The 26,103-nt window shown below is 42.2% G+C and overlaps 1 protein-coding gene across 2 annotated transcripts in view; it reads left to right on the top strand.

Moving 5' to 3' along the window:
* LRP5 (LDL receptor related protein 5) overlaps positions 1-26,103 on the top strand; it is a 248,179-nt gene that overhangs the window by 28,904 nt on the left and 193,172 nt on the right. For both annotated transcript variants that reach the window (XM_084630413.1, XM_084630412.1), the window contains exon 2: positions 23,252-23,648. In XM_084630413.1, coding sequence (XP_084486539.1) covers positions 23,252-23,648 — 397 coding nt within the window. The remainder of the gene's footprint in view (positions 1-23,251; positions 23,649-26,103) is intronic.

The raw sequence follows: 26,103 nt of genomic DNA, 5'->3' as shown, positions 1-26,103 counted from the left end.
ACGGTGCACACACAGCTCGAGTACTGTGCTGTCTGCTGATGTAGTATGCTTACTTGCCATGCTCTGACATGGGATGTGTGAATGGCTTGGGTCATGCTAGATACAAATGGGATGTGTGAGATAGAGACTGGCCTTGTCTTTACTGCCAAAAGAAAAAAAAGAAAAGGGGGGGTGGGGGAAAGGTGTTCTTTACCAGGTGATAACTAATGTAGGTGAGCTGTAATCAGGTGTGATGGGGTGGTCATCCCACACTAGCTCGGAAAGGGTTAATGAGACTCAGAAGGGACCAAGTAACCTGATAGACCCCCCAGTGAGGGAGGTTTAGGCTTGATAAGTGATTCCTGGTTGAAGATGATCCTAGCTGAGCACAAGTGGGGCTGGTATAAGCCAAGCAGTGAGGGCAGAAGGAGGCTGCAGTGTGGCAGTTTGCAGTCACTCTGGGTTTAGAGTGGGAAAGGAGGAAACACAGGGGAGAGGAGTACCCTAGGATCCTCACCCTATGGGAAGGATTTACCTAGAAGGGTGGTGAAGCAGAAGCCTGTTAGTGGTGGCGTAGGAAAAGACTCAGAGAAACAGCAGCCAGGTTTCCGATGACACAGACCTTGGCTGCTGATTTGAGGGTCCCTGAGCTGGAACCCAGACTAAAGGGTTGGCCTGGGATCCCCTACCAGCCACTGGGGGAAGTGGCATAGCTGTGAGTTAGAAGAATGCTGGGAACTATACCTGGTCAGCCAGTCCAGTGAGACTTTGATACCCTGGAACTGGAAAACTATAATGACCCAGCTGGAGGCTTGACCCATGAAGAGGAAGAACTGCAACTCCTGGAGTGTGTGTGTGTGGGGGGGGGGAACCACGGACAGACAATGTGAATGAGAGGTGGAAGGGGGCGTGACCAGGCAGAGAGATTTCCCAGATGCAGCCACAAGGAGGCACTGCAGTGATGATTGTAGACTAAGACTCCCAGTAAAAACAGAGCAAAGACAGGGCACTTTAGTTGTACAATAAAGAAAAGGAGTACTTGTGGCACCTTAGAGACTAACAAATCAAATAAATTTGTTAGTGTCTAAGGTGCCACAAATACTCCTTTTCTTTTTGTGAATACAGACTAACACGGCTGCTACTCTGAAACCTTTTGTTGTACCGTGAGGTAAACTCTCCAAGGTCAGCCCTATACCTTAGCCTGGGGTTGACCCCAGAGAATTTACTCCATGGTGAAACTAAAGTGTTTTGTCTTCACTCTGTTTTTATCTGGTGACAGCTCACACGCATTAGTTATCACAAGGTAGAGAACACACCTTTTTAGCATGTAGACAAGGCTAGAGGTACCAGCAGGGTCACCCTTGTGAGAAGGCAAGTCCACCCAACCCCCAGCTATTAGGGAATTGAAGGGTGATGTTCATACAGTTTACCAAGGGGAGGAAGGATAGTCTGATAGTTAACAGAGTAGCAGCCGTGTTAGTCTGTATTCGCAAAAAGAAAAGGAGTACTTGTGGCACCTTAGAGACTAACAAATTTGTACTCCTTTTCTTATAGTTAAGATACTGGGCTGAGACCCAGAAGAGCAGGGATCAATTCACAACTCTGCTACAACCTCCCTGTGTGACCTTGGACAAATAATTTAATCTTGGTGCCCCAGTTCTCCATCTGCAAAATAGAGATACTTCCTTTGTCTTGTCTTTAAATTGTACACTCTTTCGGGTAGGGACTGTCTCTTACGATGTATGTGTACAGTGTCTAGCACAATGAGGCTGTGATGTCAGTTTGGGCCTCTAGGCATTAATGTAACACAGGATGATGCTAACAGGCTCCAGGATTCATAATTGGGTGTCCAATAAATCTGCTGATTCTCCTCCTGTTGTTTGTACCTGTTGGCTGCTGGGAGGTGTTCCTCTTCCTTTTCTCCAAACCAAGCTTCATATCCTCTTGGCTGCTGCAAATGGGTATTCTCTGATACCCTGTCCCTTCCCCAGTCTATGTTGTTTTGGGTTCCTTTGTTTGCCTCTGCTGGAGTTTACCGTTTTGCCCAGCATCCATATAAAATAAACCCATGTTGCAGTATAGTGTCTGAGTAGCAGCAATGAAACTGGACTTTTGTCACTTTCATGTGGTTTCTGCTTGTGAGAGCTATGAACTGCAGCAGAGGCAGGCAGTGGTGTAGAGCTGGTTGAAATGTTTTGTTGGAAAACTTTTTTCCAAATTAAAAATTGCATTTGTATAACAAAAATTTTCAGGGAAATGTTTTATTCAAAACTTCCTGGTTTTTTTTCTTTTTTTTTGAAACCAAAGAGTTTCCATGACAAAATTTAGTTGTCATCCCCCGTCCCCTCCACCCCAAACTTTGTGAGAAAATATTTACCATTTTCTGACCATGCTTGAGATAACTGTGATTTCTATGCTGTAGATCTCTAGTCTGGAATATATATATATATATATATATATATATATATATATATATATATATATATATATATATAGTCTCCAGAGGACAGTGCTGTATTAATTCATATTAGGAAGAGTGCCTTTGCAAGCAGAAAGGCTAGAGACTTAATTTTTTAAAGTGAAAAGCTTTATTTTTGCAAGTGTTGAGATCTTGGGCTTGTGAGTGTTTCCCCAGGTATTCCAGGAAAGCTTCCTAGTTGCTGCTAGTGAATGGATTTTTTCCAAGCTACTTCATGGATTGGGTTTGATAAGAACCCTCAGACATTCAGGTGCTTGTCCAAAACTTTTTGGCCTAGAAGACTGAGATGGAAATCTCACGAGAACTGTATTTTCCGTGAGATGTCTGGTATTCCCTGATTTCAAGATGACCAGAAATACTATTGAAGTAGCCTTTGGATGATATTGCATTTGGGCCCAGTCAAAACAGTGCAAGGCAAATTAAAAAATAATGTAAAGAAATGCTTGGAAATTGTCTCAGGCCTGGTCTCTGTTGAAAAGCTAGGTCGACCCAGCTACATCGATCATGGTGTGAATAGTTCTCACCCTTGACAGACATAGTTATGCTGACCCAACCCCCGGGTGTAGACAGTCTCTTGGGGAGGTAGATTACCGTAACTGATGGGAGACTCCCTCCTATTGGTGTAGGTAGTGTCTACATTGAAGCACTACAGCTGTGCCACTGTAGCATTTCAAGTGTAGACAAGCCCTCAGATATTGGTACACAAGAGCGCTGGTAGAATGTACTTTGGTGTATTATTTCTCCCTCCCCTTCATGCCCATTAGAATGTCAACACTGCAAAGAATGCTGATGGCTTATCCTGCTACACAAAGGCTGCAGTAGAAAACTGCAGGTGAAGGAGTTAATCAAACTTCTTGAACACCCAAAGATTTGTATTGTGTTTTGGGCCAAGATTCAGGTAATTTCTTATTTAATACATGACTAGACTACATTTTTAACAGTAAGGATAATTAAACATTGGATCAGTTTGCCAAGGGTCATGGTGAATTGTCTATCAGTATCAGTTTTTAAATCAAGACTGAATATTGTTCTAAAAATATGCTCCAGGTATTATTTTGGGGGAAGTTCTGTGGCCTGTGTTATACAGACTTACATGATCACAATGGTCCCTTTTGGCCTTGGAATATATGAATCTAGACTAAACTGTGCAGCGTTCTTTTGTATGGGTTTCAGATACCAACTGTACGTGAAGGAAGCGAAATAATTTTCTATTCTTCTATTCCATTTTTTAAAACTTATTTATTCTTTTTGGTTTGGCAGATTGCTCCTCAGTGATAAAGGTTCCCGACTTTTAATGTGTAGAACAGTTATTCTACAACTATAGGTACATTTGGCTTACAAAATTTCTTTAGGCCTTTAGCAAATAGAAGCTTGAAAATGGTATGCTTGTTTCTGATCTGCATTGTTTCCAGTTCCAGATGTTCTGTTCTGTTCTGCTGACTCCAGAGGAGGAGACTGAATTTTAGAAAAGCTGGGAAGATGCTTTCTCCTTACATCTGTATTAAATGTATGAAGTCTGGTCCTGAAAATCAAATGCTTCTGTGAAATGCAGAGAGAGCTGCTCAGAAAGAGAATTGGTTAGGCCAGAATTCTCTTATCTGATGGCAAACATTATGCATTGGGACACAGTTCTGCATCTTTTCGTTTAATGTTTTATTATAATGATGCGTTTTCCGAGATAGCTGTGTCTTATTAGAAAAGAACCTCCCATGTCAAACTGTCCAGAGAGGTCTGTTACCTGCACAACTTGTATGCCGTGCACAAGTACTTTCGCAAAAAGGGGGCCAAAGAAGTCCTGTGGTACAAAATCAGAGTTACAACTTGTGGTTTTACACAAGGCTTGTGACTCCATTTAAATCAGTTTTATTTTTTGTCAGCTATAACTTCTTAAAACTATTTCTGTTACAGGATTCAAATATAAACAATAGATAAATCTGGCAACACTGACTAATAGTGTCCCTTTTCAAGTCTTCGTTTCATTGATAGTTTGTTTTTGGGGGGGAATTGGAGCAGAGAATTCAATTTAACCTGGTCTATAACACCAGTAGTATAAATAAAAGCATGATATTATTTAATTTCTCCCCTCTAACAGCAAATTAATACAATAATCTATTCCCAGCTTTGTGAACTTCGCCTCCTTGTTGGAGATACTTCTGCTTTAGCCAAGAACATTGATTAAACTAAATTAATTCCTTATGGTTCTTTTTTCTCTCTGAGGTCAGCAGTGTTTGTCCTGCTGGAACTACATGAAGGGAGATTCTCCACTCTTTTTATTGTTATTGTTCCATAAATCCAACTGTTTCTTTGCACATTTTAGAGGCAAAGAGACCTGAGGCTTCTGTGATAGTTCTGCTCACTCTATGCTGGTGAATCCACACTTGTTTTGAACAGATGTTAGAGGCATGTTCATGATTCCAGCATTTTTTCTTTGCATTGCTGATTTGTTAATCAGAGGGCTGTTTGTAATCTGAATAAAAAATAACAATATCAGTTGATTTCCGGTTAAGCTGGTCATAGTGTGTTTCAAATTGCGTAGGACAGACAAGTTCTCCACAGTTCACTGGGGAAGAGTTCATAGGCATGGCAAGAACCATGGGATGTGCCCCCAAGAAGTCTTAGAGCCCCACAGAGAGAGTGTACCCCAGTGTAGACACAGCAACACAAGTGTTGTTTCAGTGTGGCTGCTCCCTCTTGAGCTAGGCTAACTCAAGTGTAGATAACCCTGCAGTGAAGACAGTTTTAGGCTATGTCTACACTGCCCTCATTTTGAATAGCAGTGCGCACCAAAGCACTGAGCTGTAACTCCCCTACGTAGATGCTGTCTGTGGGTGCAAACTAAGAGGTTTGTAGTTTGCATTAATACTGTCTCGTGGGACTATGTTAATACGAACTAGGAACCCTTTCATGCCCACAGCGTCCACACGGGAGTTACGGTGCAGCACTTCGATGTGTGCTGCTGTCCATACCACTATAGTGCAAACTGTGGGATAGTGTAGGCAAGCCCTTAGTGTTTTAGGGGACGGAGGTGTGCATGGCCTACTGCCACTTCTTCTTTCCCCAAAACTATTAAGGCTCATTCCAAACTCTCTGGACTGAAAGTGGGCTTGGATCTGCTCTTCCAGGGTGCAAAAACGGCTCTGCTCGTTGCAAACCGGCCATGCCAGGTACCAGAAGAGAAGGCTGTATAAAGTATGAATACTGTGTGAGCAGAAGAAACATTCAAAGAGTTGTCTGTGCTCTTATTGAATATTGTCTGTGCTCTTACAGAATATTGAATACAGAGACAATTCCAGAAAATTGTTTGTCTCCTCTAAGACTCCAGCATAAGGAAAGGCTCTCCTAATTGCAGTCCGTGTAGGTAATAAGGAGTAGAATGCAGATTGTATGTACTGTCTATGTATTACCTTGAACTAAAAGTTGGAGCTTATGGGGGAAAAAAAATAGTTGGGATCCAATCCTGAAATGTCTCCTTTACTTTCTTTGAAGGGAATTTGGCTCTAAATGCCTAGTTAAAACAAAACCAAATTCAGTAATCATCAGTGTTGGCGGTGAGGGTTGGGGGAGGGAGAGGAAGAAGAAAGAACTTTGGGAGAATTGTGGGAGAACTTGTCTGTCCTGTATCATTTGAAATACACGATGAATAGCTTAGCCAGAAATCAATCGGTAAAGTTACGTAGGGAGATAGTAAAAAAAAAATAAATAAATAAAAATGTGCCCAGATGCACCTGTAGCTGCTTCCACAGGTGATTGTTCACTAGCAAGTCTACTCCCACAGCTTTGTTGCTACATCACTGGACCCAATCCCACAAGGTATTAAGCAGCCTCATCTCAGTAAATTCAGTGCAAATTGAGGGTTCTCTGCACATTGCAGAATCAGGCCCAGAGTGTAGTGTATAGACAAGGAAGAAACCCAGATGTACACACAGCATGAGAATTTTGAGTGCTGCTAAAAATGCAAAGGGAGGTGGTTGGACTTGGTTATCACTTTTTGGTAGAGATAGAGAGATGCAACTGGCAGGAAAGGTAACCTGAGGCAGCGTGATCCAGTGGACAGCACTCTGGACTGGGACTTGGGAGACTTGAGTTCATTTCTTGATGCTGCCACGGACCTGCTATGTTACCTTGGGCATGTCACCTCACCTCTGTATGCCTCTCTTTTTCCTCTCACCCTTTGTCTTGTCTTTTTAGATAGTAAGCTCTTCAGGGCAGGGATTCTCTCATATGTGCATATACAGTGCATCGTGCAACAGGGCTCTGATCTTGTTGGGGCCTCTAGGTGCTATTGTAATGAAGAATAAAGTTGTCTGAATGTTTTTTCTAAGGACGTTGCCACAAAGGGGAATAAAACCAGTATAAAACAAGCTATGGAAAAAGAGATGATCTGCTGTCCTCCGTGACAATTTAAAACTGCAAAAGGAGAGAAGTTAAAGGGATGCCATAGCCCCTGAGGCACTGCTTTATGTGGTCCTCTAACAAACAGTATTCCAGTGCCCAGAACAGACTGTGCAAATTGTTGCATTCTAGCCACCTTGGTAGGAAATATATTTTCCTTGTGTTACACAACACTGTCTTGATATAGTATCTCTCATGAAAGACACAGAGTACTGCAGGTTTTCAGGGCCAGGCTGTTGAGGGCAAAGTGCTGAAGCGGGAATGTCAAGGATGTCTTTGTCTCAAATGGTGAGTGAGGTAATGTCTGAAATGTATTGTTGTGTATTACACTATAGTGCTTGATATGCCACAGAAAATGCAGAGGTGCTCCTGTTGTTCAAACCTGTCTTTCATTTAAATCTTTTTTTAAGACATGTTAGTGAGCAACCCTGGCCCTTCTGAAGCCCTACCCTTAAATGGTCTCCATCTAGTCCTTGTAGCTAAATGCCTTTGCCATCTGTAATTGCCCAGATGATGTGGTCTTCTCTGAGATGTACTGAAAAGTGTGGAACCAAAACATAGCCCCTGGAAACGTATGAGCTGGTTCCATAGCAACGTGGTGGCTTTGTGGAGTCCCATTCAAACAAAGGGGAGTTTAAAGAAACAGACTGCCTCCTTCAATGAATGCAACTTGACATTAACTTGACTGTATGGATAAGTTTAACTGTGTCACGCGTTCTGGACCAATGGCTTCCAAGAAGCAGTTAAAATTACATATGATGGGTATGTCTATACTACAGTTAAAAACCGAGGCTGGCCAGTGCCAGCTGACTCAAGCTTGCGAGGCTTGGGTTAAGGGGATGTTTAACTGTGGTGTAGACGTTCATCCTTGGTCTGTAGCCCGAGCTCTGGGGACCCTCCTGCCACGCAGTTTCCTAGAGCCTGGACTCCGGCCTGATCCTGAATGTTTACACTGCAGTCAAACAGCCCCTTAGCCTGAGCTCCACGAGCCCTGAGTCAGCTGACATGGGCCAGCCACGAATGTCTAATTGTAGTGTAGACATACCCAGTATGTCCATCCACCTGCTGCCACTTCAAGTGGGCTCTCTAAATTAGCTGTAAGAATGATACAGTCACAGGTAGCCAGGTGGCTACCTAATGACTGTATACTGGAGGGAGGCTCCTATGTGGTGGTCATAACTGTATGTGGAATAGTCTATAGTCCAGAGATCTCTCTTTTGAGGCTATGGTTATCTGTATAGGGCAGTGACCTCCCACATTGGAATGAGCCAGTCTTAATTTATGGGAGGGAGGGATTTGGCAGCTAGTGATGAACCTTATCGTAACCCATATTTCAGCAGTGTGGCTCTGCCCTCCTTAGGGGCTAGCTAGACCAGGCATGGATGTTTGTTTCTGTGGTTGCCTCCAAGCTAATTGTACCTTGTCATTTATCTCAAGCAGGGGAGGCTCGTACCTTTATATCGAGAGATCCTGGGTTTGGTCCCTGCACTGGCCTGAATAAACCATGTCTTTATACCAGGAATGTGTGGAGCTACAGTAGCACTTCAGGCTGCTGCTGGCTCCTTAGGTGCACAATACATTTGCATAATACATGCATGTATATTGGAGGGCAGAAACAGACTCTTGGGATCCGAATGATGATCCCATTAGGATTTTAAAAGCTTCAGCACGGAACTGGGAATTTGCCAGCTGGCGGCTGAGAGCAAATTAAAGATCAAACCCCGCTCTGTGGTGGACAAATCAGTGTTGAATAGGAATAATTTTTTGATGGAGACTTGAGATCAAAATTGGTGTTTTACCAGTGTTCAAGGTACTTTTTCTTTCTGTCATTATTGGTAACAGTGCCAAGCTCCCTCCTAGATAGCTGTCTGCATCTGAACTGGCAACTCACTACTAGGAGGCAGTGTGGCTTAGTGTACTACACACAGCAATGCAGTGCACGTAAAGGACTTCTGCTTTTTAGTGCCAGGACTGGAGGTCTCCCTCATGATTTAAGCTGGGGTTTTCATAGATTCATAGATTGCAAGGCCATAAGGAACCATTGTGATCATCTAGTTTGACTTCCTGTATAACACAGGCCATAAATCTTCCTCAAAATAATTCCCAGAGCATCTTTTTTAGAAAAAGTCCAATCTTGATTTAAAAATGGGTCAGTGATGAAGAATCCATCATGACCCTTGGTAATTTGTTCCAGTGGTTAAATACTCTCACTGTTAAACATTTACACCTTTTAAGAGGAGCCTAAGCGGTTGGGTGCCCAAATACCATTAACATTCAATGGAAGTTGGATGCCTAAAAACTCCCTTTGACTCCTTTGAAGATCCTAGCCATAGCTAACTCAGCACTTAACACTCAGATTTCCAAAAGTGGCTGCTGATTTGTGAGGTTGCTCATTTCTTGGGTATTCAGCTTGAGATTTCTGGAACCTGATTTTCAGAATCTGAGGGCATGTCTACACTTACCATGGATTGACACTGCGGCAATCAATCCACCAGAGGTTGATTTAGTGGGTCTAGTAAAGACCCGGTAAATCAACCACGTCGCTCTCCCGTTGGCTCTGGTACTCCACCGGAACGAGAATCATAAGGCAAGTCAATGGGAGAGTTTCTTCCGTCGACCCAGCACATTGTAGACCTGCAATAAGTCGACCTAAGTTACATAGACTCCAGCTACGTTATTCATGTAGCTGGGGTTGTGTAACTTAGGTTGACTTAACCCCGTTGTGTAGCCCTGCTCTGAGTGTGCTCAGCACTTCTGAACGTCGGACAACAGTGGGTCTCAAATCAGAGACCCAAAATTGGTAACCAGTTTTGGAGATGTTGGTCTACACCTTTGTTGTTGTTTCATCTCTCAGGTGGGGGTAATAAGCTTTACTGGGCAATAGGTAGCTTAAGTGCGAACATTCACCACAGTTTGCACATAGTTCTTGGGTAAATAAGTCCTACTGTCCCGTCCAATCCCCCTGCAGGTCTCAAATTTATTTATACAACAATTGTGCCTTGCAGGAAATTTTCTTTGAAATTGGCAATTATTCATGGATCCTAGTACAAACAGCTGGGCTCTTGGAGAAGGAGGCTGGTGGCGACTTTTATATATTGCCCTGTCAATAACATGAATCAGTTAGAGGTACCCCAAAGCATAACTTTAACTCTCCGTAAAATGCTCATGTGAAAGGTAACACGTTTTTGAACTGGGGAGAAAAAAATGAACGGAGCAGTGAGTTGAGACTGGATAGGTCCCGTTGTATGTCTAGTATGAGCTGGGCTAGACTGGCATCATGTTGCAGTTCTCACAACTGATGAGGTACACAGGTTGCACAATGCAGAAACCAAGAATTGCCAAGAGCCAATAGTTTTGCAATAACTTCTAGGAGTTTTCTCTATTTATTAAAATGTACCAGACGTGGATGGCTTTATTCCCCAAGGACTTTCTTTCCTTGAAATGAAACTGAAAATGGACGGGAAGGGTTGTCTAGTCTCACTGTAGTGCCACGTAAGTGCCTCTGAATTCTCTGCTGAAATGCTGTTTTTGTAATGTCATAAAGCAGCAGTTCTCAAAATGTGATCCGTGGTTGCTTACTTGCTTGGTGGTCTGTGGAGAGTTGGCTGGTCACATGGTATTGGCTCTCCTTTTTTTCCAGCTGTTAAATTGTATTATATGATAACTATACATATTATACTTTCCTAATGTAAGCAGTTTGTTTTAGCGACACAGATATTAATGAGCTCACAAAGGAGAAGGAAGGTGATCCATGCAGTTGTGAACTTGGTGGGGTCGTGGGGACTGTTCATAAGATGCTGTCTCTTAGATGCTCTATATTAATATGTCGTCCACCAGTGATCAAGTTGGAGGAGTCTTGTTTTAAAGCAGTGCTCCACAAATAACTTATCTCTGCTCCATCAGCATGCTATGGGGGGCGCTGCCCTTTTCTGCTTCCTGGAAGCACACCATTGATACAGAAGGTGTAATGCGCTGAGTCGAAAGCATGTCTCTTTCACCAACAGAAATTGGTCCAATAAAAGAGATTACCTCAGCCACCTTATCTGTGCTAAATCAAGTCAGCTGCCCATCCTCTTTTGATACCGAATGGCCTTTACTTAAAATAGCGAACATAACAGGAGCTGGATGAGACAAGAATAGGTAAATTCACAGAGAACTCTGGTAGTTCCTGTCAGGCTTGAAGAAGCTAAACAAACCCCCAAATTGCATATTTTTTATAAAGCACCTTTGATGGCCCCTTTTGGAACATTCTCTTCAGATAATTGGTTGTTGCAGGGAAATAAACTAATTCAGTCCAATTGAAATGAAATTGTATATAATCAGAGTGCTATATTTTGTTGTAAATAATAACGTTAGCAGTGACAAACTGTAGACTGCCAAGGAAAACCAGGACTCTGAAATAAATCTCTGCTTCTTAAAACCTTATAATTAACACACAAAACGCCCCCCAAAAAACCAAACAAAACCAAAACTACTCAAAAACCCCACACAACTCAGAAAATGTAACATGGACTTTTAAAAACATATTGTCCATTTATTAAAAAGCAATATGTAAGGTTAGCTACCGGTTTTACTAATATGTGCTTGTCCCTATAAGTAAGACATATAATGTTTAGGATTACTATTGATAAAGATACTAGATTTGCATAGTCCCGGGGAGGTGGGGAAAGAAGACGAGAATGCCAGACACACAGTCCAAAACCATTACCCACATTACATTCTTAGGACCCACTTTTTAAGCTTACTAAAAAAAAATGCCACTGTAAATGTTGGTTAAAATTGGAAAGATACATTGAAATTATTCTGGGGTGGCAGTGTGGTCTAGTTCAGTGGTTTTCAACCTTTTTTCATTTATGGACCCCTAAAATATTTCGAATGGAGGTGTGGATCCCTTTGGAAATCTTGGACATGTCTGTGACCTCACAGGGGTCTGCGGACCGCAGGTTGAAAACCACTGGTTTAGTGGATTGGACTGGGAGCCCTGAGTTCTATTCCCAGTTATGCCACCGACCTGCTGTCCCTTCATATCTCTGCCTCTGTGTCAGCCTCACATCCTTAGTGTTGTCTGTTTAGATTGTAGGTTCCTTTGGGCATGGACTGTTCTCTCTCTCTCTCTCTCTCCCCATAGAGTGCCCAGCACAGTGGTGCTCTGATCTTGGTTGGGCGTCTAGGCGCTGCTGTAATGCTAGCAATTGGATTGTTTTTATTGAGTGGTTTTAATTAAATTCCGTTCATACAATGGTATGAAGAAGGAGTTTTTGTGTGTCTGGGCTGGGGGAATGACAACCTTACCTGAACCTGATAACTTTTATAAGGCTTTCAGTAATGCCAACCCCACGCATTCAGAAATCATGAGTCAGGCCCGCAAAATCATGAGATTGAAAATATGTTTGGGATTCTTTATCTGTCTTCTGGGTTTTGAACCTTCTGGGTATACTTGAGTAAATGGCATGCTGTACCTGATTATCCTGCAGAACAAGACACCTCCGATAACCTCTGCAGGATTATAATGTAGTCATCTTACTCTTTTGTGAGGCCAAGTCACAGTCTTGCTCTCTGTATTACTGGGGATTGCTTTAGTAAAGTTTAGGGCTAGCTCATAATAAAATAGAAAGGCGTCTTGAATTTTTAGTAAGTTTTGTCCTGGTGACTACAGCCTAGGCGTAGTGCAGTCAGGTACTGGTGTGATATGTATTTTCCCCTCGTCCCCCTCTATATGCCTCTGGCAGAGCACCACATCCACAGCCCTTCTTGTGGTCCTTGGCATCTTTTGAACAGTCCCTTTATAATAATGCCTGACTGTGCAAAGGTTTCTGCAACAGGCACAAATGTTTGTGAAGAACTAACACAACCAACCTCCCCTTTGGCAACTAAACTAGATTTTGACCTCTGGTATTTGGACGTGGGAAAGTTAATCTAGGAATACAGGTTGGAATTTTCACAAGCGTGTTAAGGGGAGGTAGGTACCCAAATCCCTTAGGCTTCTTGGAAATTCCAATCTTAAAGGCCCTGCAGTGAATTGCTCCTCTTACATTACAAGCCAAGCCAGGTGTCCTTTTAAGTTAATGTAAAAAAAAAAAAAAGTCAATTACTCATATTTATAATTTAAAGCTGCCTGAGCATTCTTTGGTAGAGGTGGTAGGTGCCTGCCTGCACGCAAACAGGCTCCTTTTTATTCTATCCTGTTGGCAAATGTATCACTAATTTTCAAGCTGTCTCTAGTATTCAGCAATATGATCCTCACTGAAATGCTTAGTGTGTATAAATAAAGCTGCCGCTAAAAATATTTCATATTTTGGGCTACTAGCGTGGATTGGATTACTTTGCACTGGTTTGTGCTTTGTGTAACCATGTAAACAGTTTAAAATATAGGTTGTAAAAAAAAAAAAAAAAAGTGAAATTTAAAGAACAATTCCCCTGACATCTGTTACAAATTCTATATATAAATAGTGGGTATTCTTACAAGGTTTAAAATACCGTCGTCTTCTCCCTCTGAATTTCCAACATTGATTCCATCTAAAATCTAGTGAATGTGTAAATGAATCCTTCTTGGTTGGCAGCCCAGACATTTCCTTTCACAGTTTGGAGAGGGAAATTAGTAACAAATGCTGCTAGAGGAGGAGGAGAAAATATATTCTTTTTAAACATGCATTTAAAACACCCATTGGAGCACTATTTTTTAATGGCCTATTGTCCACCAGACCCCACCCCTTTAGTCATATATGGCACTACTGTTAAAGTCAGTAGTAGGACACTGTGCTGTACAAGGCACTTTTTCCCTAGAAGATCTTGAAGTGCTTTGTGAACATGCATTAATTAAGCCTCACAGTACCCCTCTGAGGTAATTAGTAGCACCGGGAAGGGTGCATTTGCAACCATGGATTGATTTTTACCAATGTGTATTGGCGTGTGGGGACAGACTGCTAGAGTGATTTGCCCAAATTTACACAAGTGGCAGAGCCAGGACTAGAACCCAGCACTCCAGATTCCCCAACTTTTCTTCTACGCACAAGTACCCACTGCCTCCCTGTTGCAGCAATGAAATTGTATAACTTTGGAACTGTAGTGGGAATTCACCTTTTGAAAATGATTGTTTTTTTCAGGGTGAAAGTGATAACCTCCCATTCTTTAGAGGACCATACTTGACAAGTTTATTGTGCGTGTTTATTAGAGGAAGATCAGCATTTAATCTTTTGAAGTTGATCAATGGATTTATGGCTCTCTACAGTAGTAACTGCCAGTAAACAGGGCTGGGATGGAGAACGCAGAGCCTTGGGTTTTAAGGAAGGGAAAAATGCTTTTGTTCACTGAATATACTGCCCGCACATTCAAAATGTAAAAGGAAACTTTTGTGTGTATGTGCCGTGCTCCCCTCTTGTCTGCCTCAGTACATGATCATGGGTTCTTCTTGACTGTGCAGGCTGGTTTAGCCAAGCTCTTGAGGATTCTTTTCTCTCTTACCCCAACCCCTTCATTCTTGAGGATATCTTGTCTACTTGGTAATGTGCCTTTCTGATGGCTGACTACTGCTGGGTCCCATGAGCTGAGCCACCCAGGCTGCTAGAAAAAAAGTGGTACTACACAGAAAAAGGACAAAATAAACACCAGGCATGTGGGAATATAAAGTCCTTTATGCAGGCCTTGTCTGAAATCTTTTCAAGGGCTGTGTGGGGAAAGGGCTGCAGGCAGGGTGGATTTGATTTAAATCAAATTAATTGATTTAAATCATGATTTAAATCACTTGTCAGGAAGATGCTATTTAATCATGGTTTTCTACATAAAAGTGCATTCTTGTTGGTTGTTACAACCTTAATACGTATTCTTCACAACTCAGAGATAGATGTAGGTTTCATTTTTAGAGGATACATACTATACATTTTTAAACAGTGATTTATTTTGAAAAAATTTCTGATTAGTTTTACAGCTATATCAGAAAATGAATGAATGATTGGTTGGTTATTTCATTTACCAAGGGTAATTGAAACAGATATTTATGAAGTCATTGGGAGGTGAACTATCTCCAATTCAACATGTGAATCATTAGTATTTGGAGGATATTCTTGCCATGCTGTATGAGGAGGAGAACATCACCAGACAGACAATTAAATTGTTTTATTTAACTAAAACAACAACGTTAAGTATTCTGGATTTTTTTTCTTCAACAGCAAACATATAATACGTTATTTTAACAAAACAAGCATATGTCCCGCGCTTCTCACATTTATCTCCAGACTTCTTCTCCTTGTCCAGATCTATTCTCTCCCCCCACCGCCCCAAACAATCTTCTATTCATTGAACTTTTTGAAACTTTGCACTTTTAGAGAGAGGTAAGGGATTGACTCTGTGTGCACAAATTTTCAGAAGGACAATAGAGTTGAGGTCAGTTATTTCTCACCTCTATATATTTATTTATTTATTTTAAAACATTTTTGCTGTTAACAAGCATGTTACCTCTGGAGACACAAATCTACAGTTTTGAGAACTGCAAAACTAAGCATCTCTGACGGTATCTCCTAGACTGAGCACTGAGTCCCATTGGGTAGATAGAAAGACTAACCTAAATAATCTATACGGAAGCCCCTGGCCCCCCCATAAGATTGGTTCCCTAATCCATGAACTATTGGAACTCATTTACAAAACTTTTCTTAAACATTACATGAATATATTCTCATACTATAGAATTAGAATTTATAATCCCTACTCCATGATGAGATATCTTTGAGCTATAATGTATCTTAATTAAAACTATCTTTAGATTGGGTTTTTTCCTCAAAAAGCATTTTATTAAAAAAAATCCATTTTTTTTTAAAATTAAATCATTGATTTTTATTCACCCTGGCTGCAGGTTTAAGATATGCATCAGTTTGGAGAAGAGGGAGGAATGCCTTGTGCTGAGATATAACTGACCTCTACAGTCGATTTAGTGGTGTTAGGATCCAATTAACTGCATTGTGGGAGAATAGAGGACCTGTGGGTGCGTTTCCCTTTCAGCCACATTTCTGTGTTGAGCAGCTTACAGTTTCTGCATGGTAATATGTGAAAGTTTGGGTTATCACAAGAATTGTACCCAAATTGCTTTGCCTGACACCATAGAGAAATTAACCATGGGGGAACTCCATGAAGTATGCCAGCCTCCTCTTAGGACTCTATCTAATTTTAAGTATAGGAATTAATTCTCTACATAACTTCAAAGTCACATTATTAACAATCATATTTAGTAGCACATATAGGGTTCATTCTGCTAGACACATGACATGGGGGGAGGGGAGAGAGAGAGAGAAGCAACCAGTTTAACCATGAAAGTTATTTATTGCCAGGTAATAACCATAGGGGAGCCAAACAAATAAAGCAGTTATAATATTAAATCTAACTTACATTTCATTATAAAAGTCAGGTTCAGAAAACTAACTGATCACACAAGTCAGGGTCAGAAGGCTAGAGAGAAAGAGAGCTGGGTTCTCACCACTCCGTGAAGCTTGACTCGATCAGGGGTCCCAGGTGGTGGTGGTAGCTGAGGGTCCGGAGTGCTGGAGACAGGCAGAGCCCCCAGCACAATCAGTCAGGAGAAGATGAAGTCCCAATGGAACTGATACAGATTTTGGATCCAGGCATCGGAACACTTACTTGAGCATGGGTATGGGGTTTTTGTAGGGAAAGAACAATGGTTCAGGGGAGAACACTAGATTCATTTATGGGTAAACTGATGGCTCAAGGGAGTATACCAAAGGTGTGTTGTTCAGGTTAGACAATAGGAATTGATCATTCCTGGCTATGGGCTGTGTTCTTTTGAGGGAACTCACAATGCAATTAGGCGGCTTCAGTATTTTGGGTATCAATAAAGGATTTATTACTAGAATTGGTCTGATAACTACAGAGCTGGGTGTGTGCAGGCGTGGGTTCATTAACATCTGGAGCAGAGATCCCCCATCATGCAGTGCTTTGCTGGTCCCAGAGTTCAATGCTGTTCTTGCCTTGGAATCTCTGTTCTCCATTCTGTATGCTAATAGAGATGCCTCCCTGTCCCATCTCCAATGCAAATGAGGCTCGGGGAATTTCCTTAATCCTATCACCCTTGTCCGGAGGGGTTTAGGTGTGTCTTCCACTGCCTTTTCATTGCTTTTGTAAGCCTTTCTTCTGATCTGTTTTGGTTCAAGCAGAGGCTGGGTGGGGTGTGTGTGTGTGTGTGTGTGGGGTCTTTTGTGAGTCAGACAGGCTGGGTACTGCGCCCTGGTTCCCCAAGAACACATTGCTGACAGGTAACAGTACAGATCTGTATTTTCTGTCTATTTCATGGTATAGCCACACGTGGATAGATAGTTACATGAAGCCAAGCACATTCTTTTCTTATTAGTGGAAAATATGTTTTGTTTTTTTTTTTTAAGTATAATACCTCCTTGTACAAGAAAGTATGGTCGAGAGGTAGCTTTATGATTACATTTATTTCAGAACTGGAATAGGACTTCTGTAATTTTCTGCAGTGTTAGGTTGCTCTCTGTTCAGAATTTATTTGATACAGTGTTTGTGGTATTTCAGATTTTTCTATTTGAAAAAGGATCATGAGAGCTCAAGCTACATACAGATGTTTTAAATATTGCCTATTAAGGAAAAATATGAACTGTTCAAACTTTACTAAAAAGAATACTTTTTTTTTTTTGGTAGCTAGACTAAAATGTTGTCACGCCAGTTGGGTGGTAATACATACAACGTATAAACAAACAGTTTGTGCTCTACACTTATCCTGTTAATGTTTATGCTTCTTCCCTTTTCAGAGTATAAATCATTTTTCCATAATAAGCAATTTACAGAGATCAGGAGCATCATTGATCACAAAAGTTTTGTTTACAAGCCAAATGTTACACAGACTATGTTCCTCTGTTGAGAACGTGGGACTTGTTAATCATGCAATAACATCCCCATGAAGGAATATTGTATCCTGTTATGTCTAGTTCACTTGAATGTTAGAAGTAATGGAGGGTTTTTTTATGGCCCAAAGGTGAGGCAGAGGACAGAATGATTGAAAAGAATTGGAAATGGGTACAGAGCCCTTGACTTGTAGATTTTAAATCCAGCCCAGGACTGTAGTGAACAAAAACTACTACTTTCTCCTCCTCCACCGTTCCCTGTGTGGGGCTTCTCGCCTCCCCATTTGGCACCAGGAGTGGGGTCCAGCCACCCAGCTCTCCAGAGAAGCGGGGCGGGGGAAGCTGGGCTCTGGGCATGAAATTGACAAGACGGCCAACAGCCGTTGTAAGGAACGCAGTGTGTACACAGACACTGCATCACCCTAACTACAGTGACATAAGCCTTTCGCCTCCCTTGGAGGTGGAGTTATGATGTTAGTGTAGTAGGGCACTTACATCAGCAGGAGGAAGGCTGTAGAGTAGACACTGACATAATTAAGTCAACGTAAGCTGCCTTACGTCGACCTAACTGTAGTGTAGACCAGCCCTCAGACAACAAGGACTTGAATGAGCCCTGGAGAGTGAACTGTTCTTTCACTGCTCAAGGTATTTCCTGCAGGTCAGGATTGAGGCATATAGGTGGCATGGTTTGAGGGAAGCTTGTACTGCCACTCTTCATAATGCTTCTGTTCTGTGAGCAAACTGAATTCTTTTTGTTAAAGGAAAAAAAAGAGAAGTGCTCCAACAGATCAGTGAAAATATCTTGGATCTCCTGGAAAATAGCTTGTTTTTACTGTTCATGAAGCAGTAAATCAGGTTTCCAGTCTACCTTATCTCTGCTGCTGCTACTGGTTCCTCAGAGTAGGACTTTGACCTTTCCAGTGCTTGAAAAGTCTCTCTTTGCTTCTCACCATTTATGTTTTGAACTGCTATGAAATAGTTCAGTGTCAAGATTGTTGTGGCAGTAAATGTGAAACAGTGAACGGCATCTTAGGGACTTCAGTTAAGGTAGTAAGATGATGAGTAGTTATATTTTTCTTCAAGCCTGCTTTTGTTGGCTCATAAAACCACATTAATCCATTAACTAGATTTTCAGTAAGGTTGGTATTGTCCATTTGGGGTTTTTGCTGTTTAAGATGATCTGATTAACATCCTCCATGTGCTGCTTTCAGGTCACTTAGTCTCACAAATTCAGTACTATCCTCACCTCCTACTACATCAGAGCACTGCCACCATCTTTAGTTGTGATATATAGCCTGATTTAATCACCTCAGGGCCTTGGAATTTGGAGCAACTCATTGCTCTTCTGTCTTTGATTTTATTTGTAAAGTCAGAAGAGTCTCAGCTTTCCCCATCCTGGCAGGATTTCAAACAAAAAATGGATATTGGTTAAAATAAGTGATTTATTTACTATTTTCACCTCAGGAGTTGTTGTTCCTAAATGGATTTCTGCACTTCCTTAGTCAAAATCTAAACTGAACAAAACAGACCATTTTGGGGGTGTGATTTTTTTCCCGTTGTCCCTGTTCTACTAACCTGTGATTTTTCTTTCTGCAAATGGAAACTGAATTAAAAATTCATCTTTATTGTTTTGAAAAAAATAATTTCTGGCTAGTCTCGCCAATCGACTTATATAATTATTAACACAATTGCAAGTTCGTGTTTTTTCCTTGCTGGGTGTTTATAGCCAACACAATGTGGCTGCACTTCAATCAGAAGGAGTTGGAAGCAGAGAAGTAACACATGCTAGAGTCCAGTGATTTAATGTGTATCTGTACACGGTTTACCTGCTGATGCTCGCTGTAGGCTGGAGCCTGTTGAAAGGCAAGGGAAGCTGGGTTAATATCAATACTGATTGGATTAGACATTGTTCAGATCTGATCTTTAGTTAAAATGATGTTGAAGTCTTCTGCTGGTGATTGGGCCTGGGGGACTTCATTGTATTTGTAACAGTCACTCTGTCTTCTTCAGTGTGGGGAAAAAGTCCAAATGAATGTCCTAATTCTCCTCTACTTCCACCCAAAACTCACTTTTTGGTAGAGGGTGCATATATATATATATATATTTTTTTTTAAATCAGTGCATGTGCTTTTTTCATGGCCTCAGTGTTAGGCAGGCTGCATATAGCCACTGCTTATGTAAAGTGACACGCATAACTGGAAAGTTCTCTGCCCTCAGGAGCTTAGTCGGAATAGACTCCTGTACCATCAACCTGTGGGAGCGTTGTTCAGAAGGCTTGATTCTGTGCCATTTAAAATAGACATGCTTTTGAGGACCCAGTGAGTTTCCAGGAATAAAATTTTTTATATTTTAGACCTTTTTTTTTTCTTTTGGTTTCGGTGACCAACCTGTTGGGCTTTAATGGGTATTTATTACTAGTTTTCTAAAGGCAAGGGTAAGGTGGAATTTGGCAAGTTTAGAAATGAGATGGAAGCACTACTGGGATTTCATTTCCTATCAAATAAGTCTCCTCAAGCTGTATAAACTTTCTTGAGTTAAATACTTTAGAAGACCGATATTAAATTTTTAGTGAAACAAGCATAGTAACAATTGCCTGTTCCTTGCTACCCAGCCTCACCAAGCAACCAGCTGATTTAAATTTTCCTTATTACTTTCAGAAGTATATACTTCCTCCAAAAAGAAAAATAAAACAGCCTTTTTCCTGACTTGGAAAAAAATTCAAATAGCCTGAATCCTTAGGCATGATTTGAGTTCAGCTGAAGTTTAGTTGTAAAACCTATCAACTGAGCTCCATTGCTTGCACACACATACATATGCTGCTGTCACATGTGCTTTATGATCTACCCTTTTCAATGGCATGCACCATGCCATGAATGTAGCTATTAGAGGATTGAGTGTAATTGGAGACCAGGGTTCACAAGAAAAGCATTAGTATGTCACAAAGCTGCCAGCATAGTGAACTGGTAAAATAGAGTATAATCTGATTTCTTTTTAAAGTACAGAAGGAATTGAATCTGAAAGGCAATATCGAGAGCTAACTTTATCATACATTATATACTGTAACAAGAATTGGAAACTGAAGATATTTATAGGACAGGCTTGAAGCCATAGAAGATGAGATAACACATCTGTCCTTGCTGGTCTGTTTTGAGTGTTGTTTCTTGAATTGAGTGGCAAGTTTTTGGATCTCAACTGTGAGTGCATTTAGGAGGCAGAAACATCAGCTGGAATGATGAATGTCTTGTCGGGGAGCCAGCGATTGATTATCATAGACGTCTGGCAGCTGTTGCTTGAGCTTGTGGAATTACTATGGAGGACTCAAGGTGACAAATAGTTTGGTAAATGAAAACAGTTCTGCATTAGATTACAGTAAAGATCTACTGTACCATTGGCAAGCTAAGTAGAAGCAGAATTCTGCTACTCTCAGCAACTGGTGCCCACTTCTGAAATATTAGCATTCCTGTCAACTGGTGATGGTGTTATTGGGCCAGCCCTGTGTGCTCGCTTTACTGCAGTGGACTGCCACACTTATGGAGCCAGTCTGATGACAAGCTTCTGCTTTTTATTTCCCCCAGAAGGGAAGATGATACCCTTAACTCCCTGGGGTATACAGAGAGAAGAGAATCATGCTGCTAACATGAACTGTCTGGTGTGATTGGGAAAGACAGTGTCCTGTAGGAGCCCTGGGACTTGGTCCTCTTCTGGAAGAAGCTGTTAGGCTTAATGCAATAAGCAGGAAATGTACTCTTGCTGGAGAACTGTTATTGTGGTCTAGCAGACAAGCGTGATCCTGGGAAGGGGATTGAAGAGGGTATACAGGACCTCAGAGTCTTGAGGTTAAAGAGGGGGGATGGAGTTTACGTGAGCAAATTTGAAAGAGGTGAATCAGTAATAATAGTTTCTACAAAAACAACAGTGTAAATGAGTGATGGTCACATAAACACCACCCTATACCGGAAACCTACTGACCGCTATACTTACCTACATGCCTGCAGCTTCCATCCAGGACACATCACACGATCCATTGTCTACAGCCAAGCCCTAAGATTTGTTGTTTTTGTGGATACAGACTAACACGGCTACCCCCGATACTTGATAATAGTTTCTGTGTCTCTATGGGCTTCCACGAGAATTAGCAAATTGAATCTTGCAACATCCCTAAGGAGGTAGGTACTGCAAAGGGACTTGCTGAAGGTCACATGCAATCTGGTACAGCCAGCAGCAAAATCCAGATCTCCTGACTGTCCGTTCCCATGGCTTAGAATATAAGACCGTGCTTCTTTAGTGAAAGTTGGAGGGATCCACTGAAGAGATTTCTCACGTCATCTAGTATCGTTAGGGGTATACTTAAATTGTGGAGAAATCCTATAATTTTCACGAGATGGTCACGGCATAAAAAGCAAATTTCATGGATGTGTTACACATCCGCTAAATTTGCTACTTATTCTATGACCCGCTCATGAAAAATGTGTGATTTCTCCGCAGAGTTTCTCAAACTAGGGGCCTGGACCCAAAGGGGGGTTGCATGCGTGTTAGGGGGTCCTGGTATTGTCACCCTTACTTCTGCATTGCTGCTGGCGACAGTACTGCCTGAAGCTGGGTGGTGGGAAAGAGGCGGCTACAGCCCTTGTGCCCATCTCTGAAGGCAGTGCCGCCACCAGCAGCAGCACAGAAGCAAGGGTGACAATACCAGGCCACCCTTACTTCTCTGCAGCTGCTGGCGGCAGTGCTGCCTTCAGAGTTGGGCAGCTGGAGAGCAGATGTCACAGGGGAGACCTGATTTCACAGTCCATGACTTGATTTTCATGGGTGTGAATTCAGTAGACCCCTGAGTACAGTAGTTTCCAGCCGTGGACATGTAGCAGAGATTCAAGGTTTTGTGACTGGTACCTTAAGCTCTGTGTTTTAGTGACGAGCCTTGTGCTAGGCCTTAGTGTGGCACTGCTGCTTCCATGCAATTCAGTTGTGTGCCTTCTAAACCCCCATGGACCTTGGTACGTTCCAAACCCCAGCCTCGTGGCTGACAGAGGTTTAGAGCATCCAAAGTAATCCGTGATGTGGTTTGGAACATATTCAGTTGAGTTGGAGGCTGTGAGCGCACAGCCAAAGGGTGTTTAAAGTAGTATGTTGCCTGACTACTTTAGGAAATGCTAATTTTGTCCATATTAAAGTCTCTTTTTAAATCCTCTGAACCAGGCCATGTTTGGACCTGGCTCAGCCCATGATGTATATTATGTGAGGAGCAGAAAGGCATAGACATAATCTAGATTCCAGTTATTTGGGAGGCCTCATGATAGATGGAGTCGGACCCCTTTGCTTTTCCTTAATTGACCAATCTTGTGCTTTTTCACTCTGGTATATTGAAGTAGGTCGGAGGCATTGTGGGTAGTGTATGTTTAGTCCTGGTGTGAAACTTCAGCCTTTCTTCTCTCAGCTTCCCACCATCCAAGGAGGAGATGCACACACTCTGCTTTATACTTGCAGCTTTAAAATTGCACGCATTTGGTAACATTAAGATGATTTCCTTTCCCTTCCATAGCTTCTCCTCTTCTGCTTTTCGCCAATCGTCGGGATGTCAGACTGGTGGATGCTGGAGGAGTGAAGCCGGAGTCCACTGTAGTGGTCAGTGGCTTAGAAGATGCCGCTGCGGTTGACTTTCAGTACTCACAAGGCGTCATTTACTGGACAGACGTGAGTGAAGAAGCCATCAAGCAAACGTACTTGAACCAAACTGGGAATGTAGTGCAGAATGTCATTATTTCTGGTCTGGTTTCTCCGGATGGCCTGGCATGTGACTGGATTGGGAAAAAGCTGTACTGGACGGACTCGGAAACCAATAGGATAGAAGTTGCTAATCTCAATGGAACGTCTAGAAATGTCCTCTTCTGGCAAGACCTTGACCAGCCAAGGGCAATTGCCTTGGATCCAGCACATGGGTAAATATTAACCTGACTCTGCATGGCTGCAGTGTCACAGTTGCTTTGTGAGGGATTTTTGGCTCTGTAAAAAGAAATATTATCCCTTGTTTCAAATAAGCTCTTGTTTCAGATGCTACTTTCTCAAGGTATTTTATTGCTGAACATATGTTTAGACTTAAATACAATGTGGCAAGGAATGACAACACGGATACAGAGCCAAAATTAAAGAGTGTGTGTGTGTGTGTGTATATATATATATATACGCACATATAATAGCCAAGCTTAGGTGCCAATGAAAATACTCAATCAGTAAGAGTCTTACTTTTCCACTTTGCCTTAATGTTGTAAATTTCTATTCCTGCAGTTAACCTGTCTGGTAAGTTAATAGAACTCTTGTTTGGGTTATGATGTGTGTGGTTTTCTTTTTTTAATGCATGTAGACAGCAATGTATGTAAATCTCCTTTAGTCAAAACAGGAATTCTCACATGCTTTGCTTTGGTAAACAAAAGCAGTGTGTTGAAGTCGTGATTGTCATCTAATTATATAAGTGCTGGCAGGTGAATGAACCTGGTAGAGGCCCCAACATCTAGATCAGGACCCCATCATGCTAGCACTGTATGGACATATAGTATGGCGGGGTGTCTCTGCCCCAAAGAGCTTACAATCTAAATATATACAATCTAAAAATATACAAAATAGGCAAAGGAGGGGGGTGCGTGGGGGTGTGGGGGTGTGAGAGAGAGAGGAAACAAGCACAAATGAGCTGAAATGACTTGCCCAAGGTTACGCAGCAAGTCAGTAGCAGAGCCAGGAAAGCATTCAGGTCTCCAGAATCTTAGTCCAGTGTCCTATTCATTGGATCAAACTGCCTTGATGGTGCTTCCGCCTGCAGCCATTCCTTGCATCCTGGTGCATTGCCAGTGTGGACAAAAAGAAATGTTGAAGCTGCATGGTTGCAGCTCGTCCTGTCAGCTCTTTCTACACACAGTTCTTTGTGAGGGGTCACTTTATCCTTCTCTTCTAAATTAAGCAGCTCCTAAATCCTTCCCCTCTTTAAGAAAGTCCAGCACGAGCCAAAGCACACAATAGATTTGGGCTCTTTGTGAGAGTTGTTGAGGGGAAAAAATAGATAGATGAGTAGAATTCAATATAAAAGTAATGGAATTTCACTGCTTTTCAGTAACACAGAAGTGACTGGCAGTGAGCTGGGAGAGAATCAGTCTCTGCAGAGCCTGTCTTTTGAATTGAGTGTCTGGAGTAAAATATATAATCTCCAAAACAGAAGCAAAAGAAAGACAGGAGCAAAGAGAGCTTGGTGTTGTGCTGTGGCCACTTACCATAATACAAGCTGGAGTTTTAATGCCCCCTCAGTAGCAGTCCCACGTACTAGACTCTTTTGAGACCAAAACAGGAAGGAGGAACATTTATAATTAACATGCAAATTACATTCTTCCTAAGCGCGGTTGCTCACACCCCCAAAAGAAATCCAAACCACAATCATACCAAGTGATGCTCCAGCCACCACTGAGCAACTGCTATTCTCTAGATGACTGGTGGATGCCAGGCAGGCAACCACAGCCCTGTGTGGTGGGGAGAAAGGAGTGAACTTGCTGGGCTTGGATGGCTTCTCCCAAAGGGACCTGTTCCTCTGGCCCTTGGTGCAAGGAGGAAACGAGAAGTCAGCAGTGACACACAAGTGCACCAGTCTAATGGAAGTTCTTTTAAAACGGTCATGAACTTGGAAACTGCAAAATAAAGCAGTGATGCACCTCATTTGACAGCGCCACTGAGGTGTGCTGGTGCTCGCTGCTGTAAGGGTGTGTGCTTCAGGCTCTTAGATGGCGCAGGAGAGTGCCCCCGGTTGCTTCCTCTTGCCATGTTCCTGCAGCAGTTTGAGGCCATCGGCACATGTGCACAGATCCTTAAAAAGGACAGACACACCAGGGGGAAAGAGTTTCAGTAGAGCCTGAATGGAATGTATGTTTTGCAAAAATGCTTGTGGAATCCTGCAAAATCTTGCCATTTTCAGAAAGCGCTTTTTCATGGGGGGAAACCATTCCCTCTCCCTGTTCTCCTGCCCCCGAGCTGGTGGTATGTGCATCAGCAGTCTGGTAAAGCCACAGTTGAAATGAGCGCTGTGCGTGGTGGCCATTCTGTACTGGGTTATAAAACCCAAGCTTGGAAGTGTAGGCATGCTAAACTCACTGCACGCTGTTCAGGTGAGGCTCAGCTCCCCCAGGAAATGGCTGACTGCCAGAGAGCGCAGTTTGCTGGGTAGGCGGTCCCCTTTGCAACCTTTGCTTGGCAAACATTGGTGGGGGGAAAGCTAGACAAGATGAAATGCAGCTTAAACTGCCCTTGGGTGGGGCTAGGTGCAGCTGTAAGCTAGTGGCTATAGCCTTTTTCCTCTGGAGACTGGGATTCAAATCCTAAATAAAGATTATAGGTGCAAATGAGTTTGGCTGTCTGTAG

Source organism: Lepidochelys olivacea (assembly GCF_965140295.1).
Source record: "Lepidochelys olivacea isolate rLepOli2 genome assembly, chromosome: 6".
NCBI classification, from domain to species: Eukaryota; Metazoa; Chordata; order Testudines; family Cheloniidae; genus Lepidochelys; species Lepidochelys olivacea.
Note: the sequence above shows the minus strand (reverse complement) of the source record. Positions and strands in the feature narration are given on the sequence as shown.